The sequence below is a fragment of the Hemitrygon akajei genome, chromosome 16 (assembly GCF_048418815.1).
Source record: "Hemitrygon akajei chromosome 16, sHemAka1.3, whole genome shotgun sequence".
In the NCBI taxonomy this organism is placed as follows: Eukaryota; Metazoa; Chordata; class Chondrichthyes; order Myliobatiformes; family Dasyatidae; genus Hemitrygon; species Hemitrygon akajei.
Window position 1 is genome coordinate 38,826,462 of NC_133139.1, and position 17,525 is coordinate 38,843,986.

The window sequence follows — 17,525 nt, forward strand, 5'->3', positions numbered from 1 at the left end:
TTTTTAGCTCAAGTCTCCTCTACATTTCCTGACAAAAGGACTGTAAAAAACAGTCACTGAGTGTACTCAAGGCAGAGATTGAAAACTGGTTGCACAGTGACAGCAGTTAGTACTAATACCTCATAATTCCAATAAGATAGATCAACCAGATATCAGAATAGACTAACTGTGCAGAGTTTGCACTTTTTCTCTGTGACCACATGGATTTCCTTTAGTACCTCTGGTTTCCACTCACATCACAAAGGCACACTAAGCAGTGGGTTAATTAGCTGCTATAAGTTACCTCCAGTGTAGGTCAAGAGGAGAATCAGGGAGAAATGAATGGGCATCCAGGAGTGAATTAAAAGGGAAATACACTGGGGCATAGGATTAATGTGATTAATCTGAAAAGTGACATAGGCTGAAATGGACTGAATGGCCTCATTCCATGTCGTATGGAAACATGGATAAAGCCTACAGAAAAATGAAAATGAGGTGAAAGGTCAACTAGGATTTTACTGAAGAGTGGAGCTGAATAAGCTAAACAAGGACTTTAATACAGCAGCCCCTCCACTCTGCCTCTTTTTAAACATTCTTATGGTATGTCCTCTCTTGCTTCTGTTTCCAAGTCAACTTCATGTTAGAATTGATCTTAAAAATTGTAACATAAAATATTTCTGAAACATCAATAGGACCCCCTGGACTTCACTACGGAATGTGTCATAAAATGTCTCATCTCAAACTATGACAATTTTTTTCCTGCAATTCTACACTAGCAATTTCATTCTCCATTTGATTACTTGCAAACTGCTCATACATTTTAAAGTGATTTTTTTTAATTTCAGAATCAAGTTAGTGAATAAATTGCTCATGATGACAGAGTGCACAAGAAAGCCTTTTTTCTAATCAATGCAGAACTCTATTTCTATTCAAAATCAAAGTAATAAAATTATATTACATGTTGCAGAGGGAAACTTGTTAAATTCAAAATCTCCCTTCATGGACCATCAAAGTCCCTTTTAAAATAGACTTGGGTTTGAGAATTTGAATTAATTACATCTTCTGCACATGATTGGATATTAAACATGAGAGAAACTCAGCTTCACAGCTGGAGATCAATAAAGGAAGGATCATTAGAATGAAAACCAATAGGATTTAGCTGATGGAGAGCTAATTTTACTCTCTTCATATTTTGCCCTCTTCTCATTTGAAGTTATTGATTCTTTACTGGGAGCTATATACTCTCCATATGGATCCATGGGTAATTTCACTTTCTTTAACCTGGGGCATGCAGTTTAATTGTAACCAGTGTCTTGGTGAGAGGTGGAACATGGACATCCTAGATTTTGTGGCTTAGAGGAGATTTGTCTGAGGAACATAGCATCCTTCTGGCAAATTCACAAAGTGCCCTTTAATTTACGTCTTGATTCTCTCTCTTAACAGATTTGTGGCAACCCAATTAGGATGATTTATTAATTTCAAAATGGTAATAAAAGTGTAAATTGAAGAATCACGTTGGAGCCCATTTGTGCTTTCTCGGAGAAAGCTGACAATTAGTCACACTCTCTGCTCCTTTGTGTTACAGATTTTACTTTTCCTTTTCAAGTAGGTTAGCTAATTTCCATTAGAAAATTGACTGAAAGAACTTCCACTAGCTTTCAGAGAGTGGGTTCCAGATCCAGATATTTGCCCTTATCAATCCTACAAGTGCTTGCTTAAGTAGCAACAGCACTCATGTGAGCATACAAGTTTTGGGAATAGGGCTAATGATTCATGCATGACATGCTCGTATATATGAACCAGGGATGAGGTAAATGTCAGAGTTCCTTTGTGTGCCTATCACCTACAGAACTGGTTGTCTATACCGTAAAGTGCAGGGAGAGAATTCAGCCTGCCTGCTGTCAGCTATACTGCTGTAATGTCACAGCAGTAATTGATTGTGGTCTGTGAAAGGGAAAAAGTATAAGATGTGGGGGGAAGGGAGAGACGAGAGAGAGTGACGTGACAATCTGTATCTTGTTATACACATAGAGGTGACTCTGCTCAGCATTTAATGGCACTAGTACAACTGCACAATAATGTGCCATTCGTAGTCATGATGGGATTAGATGACAGTTATGGCGTTCTCGGACAAGACAAATGTACATTTATAATTATAAAAGAGCAGGTGTCCGCCTGTATTCTGTGAAGTATATAGCAAGGCTGCAGACTCTAGCTTAGGTTAACAGATAAAATCTGATTCATTTTAAATGAGGGAAGACAAACATAATCATCAAACCCTCTTTCCATCTTTCTCCAAAACAACCATCCATGAATTCCTTAAATCCAGCAACAGCCTGTAATTATATAATGATTTTAATAGAGCAAAGCATCACCAGATGTTTCGTAGAGCATAATAAAAAATATGGGAAATTGGGATTTAGCAGGAGATAGTAAATAGTCTGAATATTGGTCAAAGGCAGACTTTAAGGGCAACAATTAAAGAAACCATATTTGTATCTCCTGTTAAGATACTGGTTATAGCCAGTGTGTTAATTTAATGTAATGTTTTATTAAAGAAAATAACTTAGAGAAATATGAATAATTTCCCTTTCGTCCCGCTGTTACTGACTAAAAAGGCAGATGCTGTTCTACAGAAGACAGACTTTCTGGATTTCTCCTTAAATACTTGGAATTAATATAGGGAGTAGATGGTCACATGCTACTTAATATCAATAGACCACATTTGCTATTGGAAGAGAGTAGTAGAGGCAAAGGTTTTTTGGAGGATGGGAATGGGGGTGGGGGATGGAATTTCATGACTCAGGGCAGTGACAGCTGAAAGCCCAGCAAACAGTGGTAGATTGATCAATTCTGAGGTATATCAAATGACCAGAATTAGAGTAGCACAATAATCTTATAATTAAGGGTTTGGGGAGATTTCACTGATAGGGAGGAATGAGATCATGAGATCATGGAGGGCTTTAAACAGGGGCAACTTTTCAGAATTTTTGCACTTTAAAGGAGCAAATACACAAGTGATACAGTTCAGAGAGTGCATTCCGAAGACTGAAATTTGCTGTTATCGATCGTACAAGCCATGTTAAAATAGCAATGGCTGGTCCAGCCACTTAATGCAGGCATACAATTTTCAAGTATCAAAATTCAGATAAATCCAAAATTATCTAGAGTAGGACGGATGATGATCCACATGATGAGTCGGCTCTTGAAGTAGCACAGATGAGGATTTCAACAGTAGATCTGTTGAGACAGACACATACTTGTGCAAAACTATGGTGATATAAATAGGCAGTCTTAGAAATGGCACGGATATGTGATCCAAATTACACAAGCTATCTGTGGCTTGTTTTAGTTTCAGACCAATGCCTGAGAGAGTGTTGAGGAATAGAGTTGGTGATGGAATCCATCTCCAGAGGCACTGCGCCTCATTGCCTGAGTTACAGGACACTGGAAAAGCAAAACGACAATTTAAAAGTGGTTGAGAGGCCAGAGGAGAATATTGCCATAAACTATATCTATGGCAACACATATAAAATGCTAGAGGAACACGGCAGGTCAAACATCTACGGAAAGGAATAAACAGTTGACGTTTCGGGCTAAGTCCCTTCATAAGGACCCTCCATGATTCAAGACAGGTTGAGAGGGACTATCATCAAATTGTATAGGATGTTATTATCAGCTTTGAAAAGGACTGTTTCAATATCGTGGTAGGACAAAACATAACTGCAGAGATGCAATGAAAGAGTTTCAATAATTGGCCATTAAATAAGAATTTAGATGAAAGGAGGGTGATTAATCCACCATAGATCACCTTGTAGTAAAGGCTTTGTTTAGCAACACTGAATTCCATTTTAACTGCACTGAAAAATCACTCAATTGCTCTAACTATTGCTATGATACCCTGATCTCCTTAAAGTTGTACATGGCCTGCATCCTACCATCGAAGGAGAAGGCACTAACAGCTACTGAAATGATGATTTAAAAACTCTACCTACCCACATATAAAATTAACAACTGTAAAGAGTACTTTGAGGGCTATTTATAAACAGTTTGAATATCATTATTTTAATTCAGTTTCAGCATTTTAACTTAAGTTCCAATTAATGTGTAGAAAAAAAATTGACCATCTTTCTACTGAAGAACCCAATATTCAAGGTTCAAAGTACGCTTATTATCAAAGAATATATAAATTATACAGTCTGCTATAATGAGTCAACTGTGGAAGTGATGACCCCACCCCCTCCTGTTAGAATGTTTGACATAACTTACTTTCTTTAATTGTTTCTTACTTCTTTTCTAATATTTGTATATCTGTGCACTTGTAATGCTACTGTGACAGTGTACTTTCCTATGGGATCAATAACGTATCAATCCATCTACCTTACAGGTCTCTACAAAGCAAGAAGCCCAAAAGAACCCAATTAAAGAAAAAAATACCAAAAAGACCAACACCTGATGTGCAAGAGAAAGAAAAACAAAACACAAATCATGCAAACAACTGAAGCGAACAACACTTTGAACCAAATTGAATCCTCAGGTCCAAATCCCAGAGCATCCCGGAATAGGCCTAAAGCCTCACTTATCAGTTCATCATATTAGTGGGCATGGACCAAGCAGCTGGGGCAGTCTTCAGAGCCTCAGCACCATAGAGAGAGGAGTGACCATCATGGAGAGCAAGCAAAATTGGCTCTCACCTCGGATCTCAACACCCTGTCTTTTCAGTCTATCTGGGCCAGCGTTTAAATTGACCAAACAACAGAACAGCGAAAGGTTCCAGTGCGCTGGAGAGGGGAGTGACCATCATGGAAAGCAAGCAAAATCGGCTCTTGCCTCTGATCTGGGCCAGCATTTAAATTGTCTAAACAGCGGAATGTACCTCGCACTAGGACCCACCTACTGTCAAGGGCTCCGGGCCCAGGCTACGCTGCCTAGTGACTTGCTCCAAGGCCGGATTTTGCTGCCTAGCCCGATGCTGCTCTCAAACTCTTCAAGTCAACTTGGCGCCCAGAACGATCCAACTTCGCACCCGAGCCAGTTGTACGGGCATCGAAGCATATCTGTCCCTACTTCTTCTCTCTGAATGATTTGATTCTGAAACACACCATCTCGGCTCATCCCCTGAACTCATTTCACCATTGCTCACCCCCTCACTGCTTGCAGAGATAATTTAACACAATTTACCTCAGAAAAGGTGTTTTTAGTGATGTTTTCAGTCGAATTTCCTGCTTTTTAACTACCAGTGAGCTGTTGCACTCATTAGGTAGCACCATCTGAACTGGAAGTTGATAAGAGTTCCCTCTTATCAAATCGTTAATCACCCTTGGTGTGTTACACAGTGAGAAAACATATTTCCTGGATAAATGCACTGAGATAATTCCCACACAAATATAACATTCAGGTGCATTACATTGGATGACTGCATTGGTGATGCCTCATGCACCCATGGTGAGCTCTTCAATTTCAGCAACCTTGCCTCCAACTTCCATCTTGCCTTTAAATTCACCTTTCTCATCTTGACTCCATCTCCGGAATCAAACTGTCTACTGATATCTTTTATAAACCTACTGACTCTCACAGCTACCTTGACTATTCTTCTTCCCACCCATCACATACAAAAATGCCATTCCCTTTTCTCAGTTCCTTTGTCTCTGCCGCATCTGTTCTAAGTGATGTCCTTCCCAGAACATCAGAGATGTCCTCCTTTTTCAAAGAATGGGGTTTCCCTTACTCCACCATTAAGGCTGTCCTCACCTGCATCTCCTCAATTTCCCAGCCATCTGCCCTCACCATATCTTCCAACCACCTTAAACGTTCCTCTTGTCCTTATCTACCTCCCTATGAGCCTCCACATCCAATGGGATCCTAACACCAAATACATCTTCATCTCCCCTCCCCCCACCCTACCCCTCTGCTTTCTGCAGGGATCACTCTCTCAGTGATTTCCTTGTTCATCTCCCTCCTGGTACTTATCCCTAAAAGTGGGAAAAATGCTACACTTCTACATTTAACACATCTCTCAATTCCATTCAGGGCCCAAAACAGTCCTTCCAGATGAGGCAACAACTCACCTGAAAGTCTGTTTGGGTCGTCTTCTGCATCCCATGATCCTGATGTGGCCTCATCTACATCGCTGAGACCTATCATAAATTGGGGAAACACTTCAAGAACACCTTCGCTCCATCCTCAACAAGCAGAATTTCCTGATGGCCAACCAGCTTAATTCCAATTCCCATTCTCATTCCACCTTTACTGCCACAATGAGGCCACTCTCAGGTTGGAGAGCAACAGCTCATATTCTCTCAGGGTAGCCACCAACTTCTCTAACTTACAGTAATTTCTTTCTCATCCCTCTTTTACTATTCTGGCAAATCTCTTAACTCTTCTTCTGTTCTGTAATCTCTTAACTGTTCTCCTCACCTTCCTTTTACCTCCCTGTGGGGGCCCTCGGACTTCCCCTTGTCTCAAAGTCCACTCTCCTCTCCCATCAGATACCTTCTTCTTCACCCCTTTATCTTTTACATCTTTTCTCTTCATACCCCCCTCCCCCACTCACCTGGCTTCATTCATCATGTTCTAGTTTGTGCTCCTTCCCCTTCCCTCACCTTATTCTGGACTCTTCCTCCTTCATTTCCAGCCCTGATGAAGGGTCTCGGCCCAAAATGTTGTCTTTATTCCTTTCCATAGATGTTACCTGACCTGCTGAGTTCCTCCAGCATTTTGCGTGTGTTATAATGTACAGGTGTAAAAGCAAAAGTTAGTTAGCTGACAACACAAAGATATTTGAGAGGGCATGCTTCAATAAGGATATTTGAACTCGACTAGGAACATATTGGTAGGCTGAAAAAGATGGGCAAAAGCTTGGCAAATGGACATTAAAGTGAGGAATGTGAGGTCATGCAATTCTGTAAGAGAAATCTAAAGGCAAACTTTTTTATATAAATGTGGAGAGATTGCAAATTAATAGAGTACAGAGGGATCTAGATGTTCCTGTGCATGAATCTTAAAATGCCTTGCAGCTAGGAGTTAGCAAAGGAAAAGACATATTGGCCTTTATTGAAAAAGGGTTGGAATTTCAAAAACAAAAAAAAAATTGTTATAATTGTGCAGAGTTTTGGTAAGGCCACACATGGAGTTCTGTGTACAATTTCGGTCCTCTGATTGAAAAAAGGATAAACTAGTACTGGAGGCAATCCAGAACAAATTCACTAAGCTAATTCCTATTTTGAGAGGTTTGACCTGACACAAACATCTAAAGTTCTTTTATCCATATTAAAGAGGCTACGTAGTTACAAGATAATGAAACAGTCAATTAAATTAAGTTGCGCCACAATTTCTTCTCACAAAGAGCGATAAATCTCTGGAAATCTCTAGTTCAGCAGATTGTCGAAGCTTGACCATGGGGAGGAACAGATAAAATATTGAAATAAAGGATTGATGGTATGTGGAAAACTAGCACAAAAAAGGAGATGAGGTCTAGGACAAATCACCCATGATCATATAGAATCTTGGGCAGGATGGAGGGGTCCGGTGGTCTTTTCCTATTCTTATTTTCTTGTGTTTTAGTGGGAGAATTAAGAACTAGTCAGCATAGATATAATTCTGCCTCCAAAGCAAGTCATACATTTTCTTTTTGTCATCATATTATTTATTATTAATTTCTTTATTCACATTAATAATGAACACTGCCTACATTAACTGGTCACAGTGAAATTAACTTTACCCTCTAGTGTTTACATGAGTCCTATTCATTATAAATTTGGACAGGCACACTTATAATGAAAAAGAAAGTGACAGGAATCCTATTCATATGTATTATTCCTTTTAAAATATTATAGACAGAAGCAGAGCAACTCACAAAATAATAAGACAGAAAGGAATGAATACCATCTATGTCATGAGAAACAAAAATAGTGGAATCAATGTCTATGTTGGATAAATGAAGCCAGCAACATAATGACATAATATAATAAGAAATATTCATATGTATTATGTACATTCCTATTAAAGAACAGGGGCAGAATTCATTCACATATGTTACCTCTGTAATATACAGCCGTATATTGTGACAAAAGATAGTGTGCACCCCTTCAGAAAAAGATGATAGTGTGTACACTCTTACTGTAATAGTGACAGTAAATATTCTATAATGTTGCAAGATCCAAAGCAGAGTCCTGTAAAATACAGAGACAATACACATTATTGTAATATAATATACAAGGCAGCTACTCCTAAGTATACAAAGGAGATAGAAATTAGAAGTATCCCCTTGTGCCTGCTCCACATTTGAGGTCATGGATTATCCTAACCTGAGCTCCGTTTTATTACACTATCCTCACATCACTCAATTTCCTTAACATCTAGAAATCCATCAATCTCCATTGTATGAGCTCATTAAATGAGCCTACATGGCCACCCGGAGAAGAGAATTCCTGACATTCACCATCTCTGGGTGAAATTTCTGATCATCTCTGTCTCAAATATACAGTCCCTTAATCTGAGAATGTCACGTCTGGCTCTAGTTGCTGGGACTTCCTCTCATTCTTCTCAACTCTGGAGAATACAGGCCAATCTACTCACTCTCCCTCATGCAACAAACCTGTCATCCCAGAGTATTTCTGGTGAACTTGTGTTGCACTCTCTAGATAGCAAGTATATATTTTCTTAGAAAAGACAAGAACTGAAACACGAGGCATACACGCTGCTGTAGTACAATTCAAAGAAGCATACAGCCTTTAATGCAACAGAGCAAATACACACTCCTATAACATGTCAAGAGGTAGTACATACACCTATAAAAGGCAGTACACACCTACTGTAAGTTATATAACATAATCAGAATGCTCCCCATTTGTAGCTATAGAGAGTATGTAAAGGACCAGGAGTAAGTATACACTGGCAAAATCAGTGTAAGGAGACCCACAGGAGTTGCAACCTGCCTGTGGTTCTGAGCTTTTCTCCAGAAACCACACATATTTTTTCAGTACCCTGGGTTGTTAAGCCTCTGTCTTTGATGCAGGATGGTTAGTCAATAGAAGATGAAAAGTACCCTGCTGGCCAGCTCCTTTCAACAGGTTAATCAAACTCATTATGAAAGTGTAGTACATTTATGACTAGTCTTTACTGAACTCCCAATGACAGTGATGGTATAATTGAATAAAACATTTGACAGCTTAAACCGAACTTTGGTGTCAGGATGGCAATTGATGATCCAGTTTCTTCATTAATTGCCGAGATATTAAAGTGTAATATATTTCTAGAAACAGTTCCTTGAAATTTGGAAGTTTGGATGATTGCCGAGCTTGGCAAAATGTTCGCAGATGCTTCGGCTCCAATTAAGAAGCCATCATCTGAGCAAGTTGCCTCCTCAGAAGGCTAGCTTATATACTCCTCCGGCGTCCGAGTGGATATTGATTAGCAATTGTGATCTGGTTGGCTGGTTCAAAACACTGTGAACAGTTTAGCAGTAGAAGATTCTGATTGGCTCGCCTCAAGGGAGGTCCACTGGGAGTGTTTGCTTTGCTGTCCAGATCCTGAGACGACTGGCGATTTGTTGATTGTTGACGTTGTTGTTTCTCTTTTTCCCATAATGGTTCATATACCAGATCTATGTCGACGTGTTTGTTGATGGGTCCTTCGGTAGAGAACCACACTTCCAGAAATTCTCAATCTTTTCTTGTTCTTGCCTGAGGCCAGACCCTGGCTGTCATGCAGTTGAAATGGTGCCCTTCTTCATCTTCATGAGCTGATACTAGCGAGAGTGGCTCCTGCCTTCTGCTCGCAAGCTGACGCTTGTGTAGCCAGACAATAGTTTTCTTCCTGTTTGACCAATATAGTACTTGTCGCAGTCACTAGATTGGCTTTGTAGATAACATTTCTTCTATCAGTCACATTTTGTTGCTTGTTCAGTTTCCTTGAAATCTGAGTAATCAGCCAGACAGGACCACGGTTCAATACCCGATTCAAAACACATTTGGGACCATTGTTCCTGGGTATACCATCGTAGGCCAAGATGTCAAACTCTGAAGTGGAACTTCACCACCACCAAACTTCTAATTCAGAGGTTAAGAGTACTATCCTAGAGTCAAAGTGATATTAACATCGACCCTCACATTTTAAGAGAAAGATAACTTGCCAATTTCTTGGATTGCACATGTGATGAGAACATTTAAGAGTTATAAAAGTGAGTGTACAGCCTGAATCCCAACTAAATGCAATATAAATAGTGTTAAAGTGGGAGTGTGCATGTTTGGAGAAGGGGTGCTGCTTTATGTCCCTCATACATGGATCAACTATGCTTAAGACTGTAAGTACTTAAAATGTTGTTCTGTGCTTTAAAAAGAATGATTATAACAGACTGAAATGCATCAGATCGAGAGAACTATTGTGTCTCTACAGGACCATAGATAGACTTTTAATTAATGTGTGATGGGTTCCAGGCAAGGAAATGGCCGCAGAATTTAAGGAAAAACTGAAAGTCCTGGAGAAAGCAAGCAACTGAATAATGACAAAGAGAATGGAATAGGAAAAAAACAGAGAGTTTAATGGTAATAGTGCAGCAGTAAACAAAATTAATTCAAGGAAAATAGACTAGGAGTTAAAATTGATTATGTTGTTTCAGAATGCATTGAGCGTTTATAATCAAGCAGGTGGATTAATGGCACAAATAGAGACAAATGTGCTTAATGTAATAGAACTGACAAGGACACAGTTCCATCGTGACAAAGTTTGAGAAATTACTTTTCCATGGTTCTTGATTCTTGGAGGAAAAGACAAAACAAGATACAGTTTGGAGATAGGGTTTGGGGGGGGGAGGGTAGTCAGGAATGGCACTAATATCTGAGGACAGCACAAGATCAGTGGTGAAGGATGATCTTTTCCTTGAGTAAGTATAATTAGTAAACTTTGGGGGTTGGTGAGAAACTAGTAACTACAGGTGCAGAGACATTGCAGTTTTGTGAAACACGGGAAGCAAACATATAAGTGCATCAAGTATTTCAGATGATTAATCATTAATGTACAAAAGTATCACAATTAGGTTTATTATCCCTGACAATATGCCGGAAAATTTGGTGTTTTGTGGCAGCAGTGCAGTGCAAGACATAACAATTACTGTAAGTCACAAAAATAAACAAATAAATAAATAGTGCGAACGAGGAGTAGCGAGGTGGTGTTCATGGACTGCTCAGAAATCTGATGGCAGAGGAGAAGAAGCTGTTCTTAAAATACTGAGTGTGGGTTTTCAGCTTCCTCTATCTCCTCCCCGATGGTAACGATGAGAAGAAGGCATGTCCCAGATACTGAAGGTCCTTAATCATGGAAGCCACCTTCTTGAGCCATTGCCTATTGAAAATGTCCTGGATGGTGGGGACAGTTGGAGTACAAAGGATTCAGGAAGTCTTGCTGAGGAGTTCAGAACTCTAGTCAATGCTCACCAGGAGTAGACAACTTAAGCAATTTTGAAAATACTGTGCTGTTCACATTAGTTCAGCTGGCTACTTCCTAGAAGGAGAGGATTGAGCTATGAAATGATTGAATTAAATCGGCCCATACCTAGTGGAGATTTGATGGGAGAGCCACACAGATAATATAGCTACTGCCTCACAACCGCAGAGATCCAGGTTCAATCCTGACATCCAGTGCTGTCTGCGTAATGTCTGCATGTTCTCCTTCTGATTGTGCGTGCATCCATGGGTACTTCAGTTTCCTCTCTCATCCCAAAGGCATGATGATTGGTAGGTTAACTGGCTACTGTAATTTTTTTCCAGTGTGTAGATGACTATTAGAAGTTGGGAGGATTAGAGGGAAATGTGGGGAGAATAAAATTAGATTAATGTAAATTAGTGTTTAATGGATGGTACGGACACTATAAGCAGAAAGACATGTTTCCAATCTGCAGAACTTCATGAACTTTAAAAAGGTTATCTCATACATGATTCTGAAAGGGAATGAGAGAGCAGATGCCTTGAGGCTACACAGTACAGGGCAATTGGGGGCACAGTCTCTGAACAAGGGGCTTCCCAATTACAATAAAATAAAAAGAAATTTACTTCAGCAGATGACTTGAAAGAATTTACCTCAGAGGGCTGTGGGGCTCAGTGACACATTATCCATTTCATCCGTGAATAGATTTTTGGCCACCAAGGCAATCAAAGGATACACAAGATCAGTCTTGACCTAAATCAGTGACAGGGTAATCTTCAGGAGTACATGACTTACTCTTATTGTTCTTATATCAGAGGCAAAGTAGTTACTTTGGACACTGACTTTCTTCTGCAGGTCCATAGTAATCCAGTGTTGGACTTTATTTAGTACAGTTATTTTAATATTTGTCTGTATCCCAATTCATGCTTGTAGGGGGGCATTTTATTTTAATGCCCCAGGTTTAATTCTTCATTTAGTGACAGTAATTGACCTATTTTGAATGTAGAAGATAACAAGCGGCAGATTTTCCAGTAGTTTGGAGACTGCTTGGAGTCAGTGATTGGTGGTATGTATTTCCAGGAGTCATTAAAAAACAATTAAGTCCCCAGTTAAAAGGTAAGCGGACAGCCAGCAATACCATCTGTCAGATCGCAGTGCTCAACACGACCAGGGTTTAATACAACTTAAATTGATCTTAATATACTGGTACAATAATACAAATCAATCCTGCATAATCCACTCGAAATGAGTTGAGAAGTTCAGAAAGCCCTATAATACACCAATCCATTACTGTACAACAACAAGGGACATGGCCACGCGTACATGGTGAGCAATGAAGTTACGTTCTCTTCTGAACGGCATATGCTTTCAGACATTTTAACCTTGAAGATTATGGTCCGTAATGATTTCCACATTGCCACAAAAACCAAATCCAATGGTTTTGATTATGCTTGAACCTGAGCGCTTGAGCTGTAACAGAGAGCTTCTGATTGAAATATGTGTACGTTGTGATGGAAAATACTTTGCTCTTTCTTTTTATCATGACAGAACTTATTCAACATCTTTCACTGGGTCATTTAATAGTTGCTACTGAAACAAAGATTACAGGGTCAATGAACAATAATCAAGTTAATTGCAAAGGACAGGAGATAGGATGATGGAAACAGAGGCAGCAGGAAGGTAGGTTTCAAATTTAAGAATCCAATACAGATAGAAGAATGGTAAGCAGCTTTGGGGTCCTGTGGATTAATTCATGGGAGAGCTGACTTCTCTCCTGGCTTCTTTCAATTCAAACTGGCTCCAATTAACCTATTAAAATCTACATTTAATTGAAAGAAAATCTTGTGTAGTTCATGTGCCTGTCTTCTCATTTGAAAACGGAATACTTAATAGGAAGTGCCTGAGATTGTATTGACAGCTTTGCATGGAGATAATTCTAAAATTTAAAGCAGAAATATTAGCAATTCTCAGCAGATCTAGCGGCATTGATCTGAAACATTAACTCCATATCTCTTTGCTTATATTTTTGGGATGTAGCAATTGCTGGAAATACCAGCATTTATTACCCATCCTTAATTGCCCTTGTGGTGCTGATGGTGGCGAACCACTTCCTTCAGCAAGTGTGGTGCTTCTGGTCAATGTGCACCCGTAATACCATTGCCCAGACAGTTCCAAGAATTGGACTCAGCAATGAAGGAAATGTAAACCGTCATGAAGTCAGGATTTTGCAAAATTGAAAGGGAACATGGCATTTGTCCTTCGGGGTGAACGTCATGATTTGGGAGGTCCATCAGAGTAGCCTAGATGAATGGTACTGGGCACGGGTTCCCAACCTTTTTTATACCATGGACAAATACAATTAAGCAGTGGGTCTGTGGATCCCAGTTTGGGAACCCCTGTGGTAGAGGTAATAGGTGATTAGGGTAGTGGATGGGGTGCTAATCAGACTAGCTGATTTGAACTGAGAGGTGTCAGGTTTCTCATTCTGAAGGAGCTGCACTCTCCAAGCATGTGAACAACATTCTCTCATGCTGCTGTTTGCCTTTTGTAGATGGTTTCAGGGTATTAGAAGGCAAGCCACTCACAGCAGGAGTCAATCTTCGTGCAAAAATGTTGATATTGTGACACCTACATATGCAAATATCATTGAATGTTAAGGAAGCCATTTTGAATACATCTCCGTGTGTCGTCTGGGACTTTTTGTATGAGATATGAGTTACCTTATATGCTGAGAAGTTGCAGATAGAACTGATTATTGTGCATTCAGCACACTACCCCTCTTTTGTCCTCATGATGGAAAGAAGGTAATTGTTGAGCTAATTTGTCCTTGGACACTGCGATGGTCCATAATACTTCAGTTTTCTTCTGTCAAATTTGGTCTCTCTTTCTCTCAGATTTCTGCCAGACCTGCTAAATGTTTAACAATTCATTTCTTGTTTTGGATTTCCAAAATCTGTTAATACTTGATTTTGGAATTCAGATTTGTAATATTTCCTTGGTGATATCAAATGAAAAATATTTTGGAAACCATGTGCATTTTAAAAAGCTGATTACCTTGCCTTATATTTTGCAGAGTTTAGCTCCATAATACAGATTTCCATTGTTATAAAGGGAAAGGAAATCAGAATTCCAAGTGCCAAGACACTCCCCAACTCTTAGCACACACTTCAAGCTGCTTTGACGTACCTGATCAACCATTAATTACAGAATTGAACAAAAAACCTCAAGCTTAGCAGACTATTGAGAAAGAAGTCAATATAAGTTCTAAGTGTCAATATGATCTGCAGAATCTTTTTTCAGTGCTGAACCTGCCAAATACAATGATACTCACAGAAAGCATAGCCTCTGCATATCTACAGATACAGAGGACAGTACAGCAGAGAGATCATTTATCTGTGCTAGTTCATTGTAAAATCTTCTCAATAATTCCTGCTCTTCTTTTAACTCCCCAAAGCTCTTCATTATGTTTGCTTTTCAAATAAATGTCCAATTCATTTTTAAGGTACAATTGAAACTGCAGTTCAAAGCACATTACATCATAACAATTCAGTTTTAAAAGATTCAGATCACGTCCCCAGTTATTTTGCCAACTACCTTAAATCTCTGTTCTCTGGATAATGGTAATGCACTGAAAAGACTATCTACAAGTTTTATTGCAGGTGCATGTGTTGAATGAGTTTTGCATTGAGGCACTTATGTCTCCTTCAGTTGTTGTGTATGACTGATTAGACACAGCATCTTTTCAGAATAATATGATTCTGTGGATCCAGACTTGAGGAAAGCTTCAGGAAGTGGGTAGTGTTTATGGAGAAAGCCTGAATGGTAATTACTGGTTTGTTAAGGCAAATGTGACTATCGTAAGGCAGGGCAAAAGGAAGACCAGGATTGTGCGTTGGGGTTCAGGGGAGGTGGGAAACTGAATGACTAGGCTTTGAATAAGACCTTGGTGGGTTGGGAGGAAGGAATATTGACCAATGATTGGGAAATGGAAGCAGAATCCTAACAAAGCATTGGATTGGGTGTGGCTGGATTCAGGACTGCAGCCAAAAAATGGGTGCTGATGACAAAGTTAGTACTGAGGTGGGAAGAAGTTGGAGTTAAAGTTAGAGATCAATACCTCCATTAGGGTGATGGGGATGATGTACCATAGTGGGTCTGCACTGGTCCTTGGTGGGGGTCAGGGTTGCAGGAAGTATTGATGTGGCATGGATCAGGATCACCAGCATGGAAGGTAAAGAAATTCTAGGTGGTGGTATCAGCTCTTTGTTGTTTTGAGGAGACCCATTTGTCTCAAGAGTGACCAATGGTGGTCAATCCAGGTTTTCCCAAACTAAGCTTAACATGAGAAAAACCCTCATGGCTTGTGACAGGGAGAAAGGGTGACTTAAGCCTGATCAGATTTCTGGGACTTTTATGAAATGGTCATCTTTACAAAAGATTTTCAGTGGCATAACACAAAGGCAAACCTTGTATTTTGTGGCTGAGTTTCCAGAATCCTTCATTTCATCATTTAGAAATCCTCCATTGAACCACCCATTACCTTGGAGGCAGAAAAGACTGCAGATGTTTGAATCTAGACCAATAAGTAAGATGCTGGAGGAGCTCAGTGATTTGACAACACCTATTGAAGGAAATAGGCAACTGGAGCAGCATGCAAGGTGAAAGGTCTCACCCAGAATATCGACTGTCCACTTCCTTCCATTGATTCTTCCTGATTTGAGGAGTTCCATAACCATCTTACTTCACATACTGTATCTTACCTGATCTACAGAAAATAGCTTCGCCTTCTCTCTCTGAAGTGCACCCAGCAAGTAATGTGAAGCTTCGAACCTCTATTAGTCCTAGATCTACCAATCAATTGCAACTCACTGCACTTAATACTAAACAATCCTCATTCTTGTCTGTTCTTTTGCCAGGTATCATAAATAGACTCACCTGCTATAACTCTCTGGGCTTCATAAGGTTCCATGTAGCCATTGTTCTCAATGAGCTCTTTGTCAATGGTGTCTCCTCTGGAATCGTGCTTGATATCGAAAGGGTCTGAATAATCATCATCAGGCAGCGTCTAGATTTAAAATAAAACAGATTTTTTGATTAGCTAAGATGTTGAACATTGATGTTGTTTGTCAAATTTCCCCATACTCTTCTTGAGAGCTTGATGTACACCTTATCTTTGTGGGCATTTTACAAGGAATAATCCAGACAATGAGTATCAACAAATTATTGACATATGCTGGCGCCTCACTCTCATCTCGATCCACGTCGAACCCAGGACATAAATGAAGCTTTTCTTCGCACAGATTATGGAGACCTGCTGGTGCTTGCTATCTTAGTTAGATAGAATATACAATCAGGATTATGGAATTTTCCTCCTGCTTTATTTGTTTTTGTGGTTGGTCCTTAAGTCATTTGAAGTCGAAAACCTTAGAGTTACCTAGCAGCACACACAAAATGCTAGAGGAACTCAGCAGGCCAGGCAACATCTATGGATAATAATATACAGTCGATATTTTGGGCTGAGACCCTTCATCGGGACGAATGTCTTGGCAGGAATCGATAACTGGAATGAGTTCCACACTAAGTCTTAACTAACTTTTTATAAGATGGAGATACATTCAACCAAAAGTGCCTTAACTAACTTTCATTCTCCTTTAGCTAGGGTACATGGATACCTGGGTATGTTTGAGTAAATAGTGCTCGAATGCAAAGACTTAGCGTGATAAGTAGGAGCTGACTTTGGGAGAAGCAATCATACTTTGACTAGGATTATACTGGACCAGAATTAGCTATTGATTTATCAATTGTAGGCTTTGTGTTAAACAGTTACAAAATAGATGAGTTTAGTTTATATAGTGATTTCTTACTTCACATCCTATATATCCATCAGCTCAGCGTACCTCTGGAACCTCACCCAGCAGAGACTATGTTTTAGTTTGTGTTGTGAATGTTAGAACATTATACAATCTGGGCAAGAAATTCAGTCCAGTGCAGTTTCATATTAGAGGCCCTTCCCAGGTGATGAACACCTGACATGTATAGCCTGTATATACAAAAGAGAGATGAGTGTTTGGAAAACAGAGCTGCACATATCTTCTGCCTCCCGGCCACATTTCCAGCTCACAATC

General features: G+C 39.6%; 1 protein-coding gene across 3 annotated transcripts in view; it reads right to left on the bottom strand.

Annotated features, from left to right (window-relative positions):
- LOC140739992 (SH2 domain-containing adapter protein F-like) overlaps positions 1-17,525 on the bottom strand; it is a 341,159-nt gene that overhangs the window by 211,155 nt on the left and 112,479 nt on the right. For all 3 annotated transcript variants that reach the window (XM_073068744.1, XM_073068741.1, XM_073068742.1), the window contains exon 3: positions 16,336-16,465. In XM_073068744.1, coding sequence (XP_072924845.1) covers positions 16,336-16,465 — 130 coding nt within the window. The remainder of the gene's footprint in view (positions 1-16,335; positions 16,466-17,525) is intronic.